The sequence below is a fragment of the Buceros rhinoceros genome, unplaced genomic scaffold (genome assembly GCF_000710305.1).
Source record: "Buceros rhinoceros silvestris isolate BGI_N320 unplaced genomic scaffold, ASM71030v1 scaffold22492, whole genome shotgun sequence".
Taxonomy (NCBI): domain Eukaryota; kingdom Metazoa; phylum Chordata; class Aves; order Bucerotiformes; family Bucerotidae; genus Buceros; species Buceros rhinoceros.
The window spans coordinates 6,911-12,677 of record NW_010397427.1 but is presented as its reverse complement, the minus strand read 5'-3'; the positions used below and the strand labels follow the sequence as shown (position 1 = coordinate 12,677).

Here is a 5,767-nt window from a genome sequence, read left to right as displayed (position 1 = left end):
TAACCATAAAATCACGGAGCCAGAGCAGGTTTTTGGTTTGTTTTTTTTTTTTGTTTTTTTTTTTTTTTTACCCGAGGAGGAAGAATTTGCTTGTCTGTGTGGAATAGTCGATGTTCTGCAAGTACTAGGTGAGTCCCTTAGGCCAAGTTTGAGCCTTGTCTGTAAAGGCAGAGCATCTTCTCCCTGAGTCTGGTGACTGCAGCAGTGGGGGGTCACGTCCATCCCCCCTTGCCTCAGGCTGAGGGCACTTCGACCTTCCCTGCAGCCAGAGCCCTGTACCGCTGCGAGTGGTTGGGAAATGGGGACTGAAACGGGTCACAACTCCAGCAATTGTTGCTTCGTCACACGTTGGAGTTGAACGTCTGAGGGACTTTCTGAGCTCAGGGCTGGTACTGAACACAAGGCAGAGCTTTTGTCCCCACAGTGCTATGCTGACAGTTCTGGCACAGTTGGATTTATAGTCTCTTACGCTGTCCATGATGGGAGTGGGGTAGAAGGAGCCTGAGCTCAACCTGCTTCCCAGGGCAGGAGCCACGTTGCCTTACCGGCGGTGTGGAGCTGTCAACACAGCTCCCTCCACGCGGCTCCTTGCTCTCAGCTGGGCTGTTAACCCCAGGCGCATTTCACAACTATTTTGTCCCTGTCCCCTGGGTTTTCTCCTCCTCTTCTCTTATCCCAACTTTTTGTTAGGTCCTTCAAAACAAATCCCAAATGCTGTTCTCCTGGACAGCCTGACTTCTGTGCAGTAGGAAGACAGAGGAGGAGCCCCCGAGTAGCAGCCTGTTTTCTCGTCCTGCCCAGCTTCCTAATCCGACAGCGCGTAATTGAGTTTATACTAGAGCCTGATTCTCTCCGAGGAGGAAAAGCGACTTAGTGCTCAGCCGTCACACAGGCAGTGTTTAGCTGAAGGCTTTGGCTCTTTTGTCAGCCTGGGTTGCAGCTCATTTGAAAAAAAAAAAAAGTGGCGGTAGGAGCTACAGGGAGGTTGAACACAGTGATTCCCTCAAGTGTAATCTCGCCTGTAACCTGACGGACTTCAGTTCTGCCAGATGGAATTGCCTTAGGCATCTCCTGTGTTATTTCAGTTAAACAAGATTAAAGACCTTCTAAAAGGGGTATATCCAGTCCAACCTGTGAGGGAGAAACCAGTTACATTTGAACGGTTAAAAACCCCAAAATTCCTTTTGCAGAGACTGCAGTTGTCTGCAGGAAGTCCTGTAAGCTTTTCTGTGTGCTTAGTGCTCCAGAACTGACAGAGGTTTTGATCGTGACAGTAGATTTAGGCGAGTCCAGTTAGCACAGTCGGAGCCAGGTTTCCCTCCTGGTGCTGGGTGTACCTTGGCAGCCTGGTGCCGGAGTGCTACCAGGCTGCGGCATTCCCATGGTGCCTGCAGCAACCAGCGCATGCTCTGCGCTCCGCTGAGCCCCTCAGACTCCCTGCAGTGCTCCGGCTCCTCGGCTGGTGTTGGATCGTGGTTGTTCCCATCCAAACACAGTTTCTGCCTTCCCGTGACTCAAGTGGTTTTGCTGGCTTTGGTCACTAAAGCGAATAACTGAAATGCACCGTTTCCCTGCTGGTTTTCCATGTCCGAGCAGCAGTGTTGGTAAGGCTGGCAGCTGCCGGCTGAGGCTGGCAGTGCCTTACCAGAGGTGCTGCTTCGATCCCAGATCGTGTTTTCCAGCTGTCTGGAGATCTTCAGTTATTCAGGGGCTGAATTCACGAAGCAGAGGAGGCACGTGGAGCTTTTGCTCCGGACTAGCTGCCATGGGGGTGGTTGGGTGCGGTAGGTCTGTGCACCTGAGGCCCTTGCTGTCCGCAGTGGGTGACTGCCGAAGGCTCGCTGCACCTTTTGGATCCCTGTGGTGGGGTGAGCTGCTCTCCGCTGGGTTTATTCCCAGAAACCCCCATCGTTTGTGCGGCCCCTCCCACCCCCGTGCTCTCGCCGGCAGCTGCTGTGTTTGTGTCCCTGCCCTTCTGGGTGGTCACTCTGTCTGACTTGGTCTGTCACGTGTTCTGGCTGTCTCTGACGCTGACTTCTGGGTCACCTAAATGAGATTTCCTCCTGGGATCTACTTTGTTTCTTCGCAAAGTAAATCTGTTGACTGCCTCTGTGAATTCAGCCTGGTCTGTCCTGAATGCTCTTTGTATCTGCTTGTTATTCTCTAATCCTCTAACCTGGCTGCTGTTTTTTTCCTCCCCTCTGTCTTGTAGAGAGGTCTGAAGAATGTGTTTGATGAGGCTATCCTAGCTGCCCTCGAGCCTCCGGAAACTCAGCCCAAAAGGAAGTGCTGTATATTCTAAACTTTCTCCTTCCCCTCTTGCTGCTGCTTCCTCTGTCCCACTACTGTAGAAACCTGGTTAAAAAAAAAAAGAATAAATCCACCTTACTCTCATGCTTGAAAGCTGTTGTGCCTGCTTAACCACCTTAGAGCAACCTCTGTACTAGCGCTCGGACCGCAAACGATCCTTACGGTCTTTAGTAAAACCTTGTGACTGTGGAACACGAACTGGACTCGCTTAACTCTCTGCTGCTGGGGTGGCCAGATGTGGGTAGCTCTGTCATTCGTGCTGTTGGGGGAAAGGATCTGGTGACACCCTTATTTAAAGATCAAAAGCTTAAGATGGGATGTCTGATCTTCCTCAATCCAGCTGGAAGAAAGGAGGGGTGGTTTTTTTTTTCAATTTCTACTTGTGACTCTTGTTAACTGTATTTGCATGACAAAAGTACATGAAGCGCTGAAATGTGAAGGGTTTTCTGGTTCTCCTTTGTGCAGTGAGATGTTTTTCTGTTGCTGTTGCTTTGGCTGTCTGTGCTGTAGTGGAGTATTTGTCAGTCCTCGGGGGGAAGGAAATATCAATGTACTTGCTACTGCTTTCTGAACTGTTAAAATTCTTGCCTTCACTAACATGGTAGAGCTCTTCATTTCAATGGTAGATCCTGAAAGCCTGTTTCTGTAAGATGTAAAACTGCTTCCTACTATCATGCTTCTGGTTTTTATTGTTTTAAGGAGAAAACATCAATTGTAGCTTGTCTTTAAATTTTGAAATTAAAAATTGCAGTTGTTTGTATAAGTGACTGATGAAGCTTTATTCCGATTTCCTGGCTTCAGTTTAACACCTAACACAACATACGGCATCCGCTTTGCACTCCTCCCAGCCTGGCCTCTCCGATCCCTGCACAGCTTCCGGGCTCTCCCTGGCTGCTTCTCACCACCGGGCTTTGGGGCCGGCAGCCTGCCCAGGGTGTGTGCCGGGCAGGTTGATGGTTGCATGCTCGCCTTGTCCCTTCTCTCCCCGACACCGCGCTGCTGTACCCGGTGTGCTCCAGGCCCAGCTCTTCCATGTAATGCAGCACTTCCTGCTTTGTCATTAGCATGTGGAACGTGTTAGCCAACGAATTGTGACAGTAGCCTTAAGGACAGACTCTGGTACGTGTGTGTGGCTTCTTGTGAGATGTTCTGGTCTGGTCTCCAAGGGTCCGCGTCCCCTGTCAGAGGATCGGATGCTGTGCTAAGGAACCGCTGCCCATAGCGCCGCGGCTCAGATGGAGCCCGGCTGAGCAAAGGAGGCTCTGGCAGTTGTGGAGGGCAAACCCCGACTTGTTGGTGGAGGGGTTTGGCTGCAGCTTGGCTTTCTGTGGGTTTGTTTGTGTGAAGACTCAAAAATGAGACTGCCCCTTTCTCTCTTTGCCCCTTTCCAGAAAGGCCTAAAGAATGTATTTGACGAGGCGATATTGGCTGCCCTGGAGCCTCCGGAGCCGAAGAAGACCCGCAGGTGTGTGCTGCTATGAACGTCCCTCCTCCACAGCCCCTTCCGCAAAGCCGGTGTTTGATGTCATACTAAAAGCAATGATTGAATCAAACTAAAGATACAAATTTTCAAGTTTGTTTTCGCAATAATGACAGATGCCCTGCACTCCCATCTCCCCCCACCATCCCCCAGTGAGACGAGAATATTAGTGTTTATTCCCGGTGCCCTCTAAGTTCAGTTAAACTAGTTAATTTTGAGTAATTACCTACTACCAGAGAACACTGATCAGTACTAGGTTTTTATTTTGTTTACTGTTTCTAATTTTTTGTTGTTGAAAACCAAGGCACGTTTGTGGTATTTTCTGTAACAGACTAATTCTGGGCTGTTGTACCGAAGCCTTGTCCCTTGTGCCGCTCTGGCAAGACTTGGTTCTGGTTTCCAGAAGGTGTGGGGCTGTTCTGCAGCCAGCCCGCAGCCTGGCTGTGAGCAGACTTGAGTACTAAAAACAAACACAGGAAAGGAAAACATCCCAAGCTGGTGCTCCTCGAAGGAGGAGGGTAGAACCTGTATCTGCATCTCCTCCCAAGTTGCCTTGTGTCTCTCCCCCTGGCTTTCCGCTGGGCACATCATCGCTTTCTGCCCCATCCTCTAAGTTATGAAGCCTTAGGAATGGGAGAACCCTTTTTTTCCTCTGGATGCACCATCAGATTGAAACGAGCTGGCCAGTCTCTTCCTTAACCTCTGACACCATGCGCTTCTGTCACACGATGAGGAGGTAGCCGCCCCTTGTGGAGTGTGCCCGGCTGATGCAGTTGGCTTTTAACAAACCCATCTTCTGCCACCCCTTAACCCTTAACTGCTGACGCTGACCAGCACATACGCTGCTGCTTGGACCCTCGGGAGTGACCTGGCGCGTGCCGAGATGAGTTTTGGAGCTGGCACTGGTGGTGCATCTCTTGGTGGCATGGCCTTCAAGGAGGGCTTCAGGGAGGGGTGGAAAGGCAGACCTGTGCAGGCAGAGGGAGCTGCAGGGAGGGGGGTCTAGTGGTTAGTGTGGCACCATGTAGGGACCAGTCCAGGGAAGCCCCTCTTTGTGCATTTTGCTCTGAAGTATCCTCGACCCTGTAGGATGGGCTCCAGCCCACTGAGGATGGCGTGCAGGGTCCTCGCAGAGACCCACCGCAGCGGTGCGGGGGTTTTACCAAACAGAGATTCTGGCTGCAAATTCAAAGGTTTTTTAAGACTTAAGGAATCTTCTCCATCTTCCAAAATTCCAATTCCTTGTAGGCTCATTAGTGTGAACCAATGCTTTTCCATGTCTAAGTTCTTTGTATATGCATTCTTTTCAGATGTATTAAACGTAAAGTATCTTCACAAGCCTGCCTGAGGGTAGTTATTTCCCTCGTCTTTCTCTGGAGTGGGGAGGACTCGTCAAGGTGGCTTTTACCCCTTGTGAGCCCCCCTCTCCTCCTTGCGAGTTTGTCTGGGTCTTTACTTAGTGCTGAATCCTGTCAGTCTGTGTCTTCCCTGTCTCTGCTGCTGCCCTTGGGTCTGTTGAGGTGGCTCTCATCTTTGAGGTGACATCTTTGCTGTCAGACCCAACCCTGAAGAGAGGGCGCGGTGGTTTGTAAATGAAGTATTTGTTGTTGTGTGGGTTCCCAAGTATTAAAAGTTGGCTTTTGGGGGGCATTGGGCTCTTGTACCTCTTCTGTCCGGATGCTGGGCTTTGCAGAAGCTTCCCGATGGTCCCTGTTCACGGGCAGAGAGCAAAAACCCTGAAGGAACAAACGACACCATACTGATCTCCCCCCCAAAAGCGCATGGACATTTTTACACCTTTTTATTAATTCTCCAAAGAAACGGTGAAGTCTTCCGCTGTTGATGCGTAACTTGTATTAATTATTAAACCACATTCCCAACACATTAATTAAAGGTCATTTGGATTTTAAGAAGCTGACTTGTGGGTGTTGTAATCCAAAAACTCAGTGTGGAACAGGGGTTTCTTCACTTTTCATA

The 5,767-nt window shown here is 50.1% G+C and overlaps 1 protein-coding gene across 2 annotated transcripts in view; it reads left to right on the top strand.

The window, feature by feature from the left end:
* The window catches only part of CDC42 (cell division cycle 42), a 13,535-nt gene extending 9,672 nt beyond the window's left edge, over positions 1 to 3,863 (top strand). The window contains exon 5 of one of the 2 annotated variants that reach the window (XM_010146260.1): positions 3,702 to 3,863. In XM_010146260.1, the coding sequence (XP_010144562.1) occupies positions 3,702 to 3,791 (90 nt within the window). In that variant the 3' untranslated portion in view covers positions 3,792 to 3,863. Of the gene's footprint in view, positions 1 to 2,212; positions 2,734 to 3,701 lie in introns of those variants that run through there. The other variant, XM_010146261.1, reaches the window with a different exon arrangement.
* The last annotated feature ends 1,904 nt before the right edge of the window (positions 3,864 to 5,767 follow it).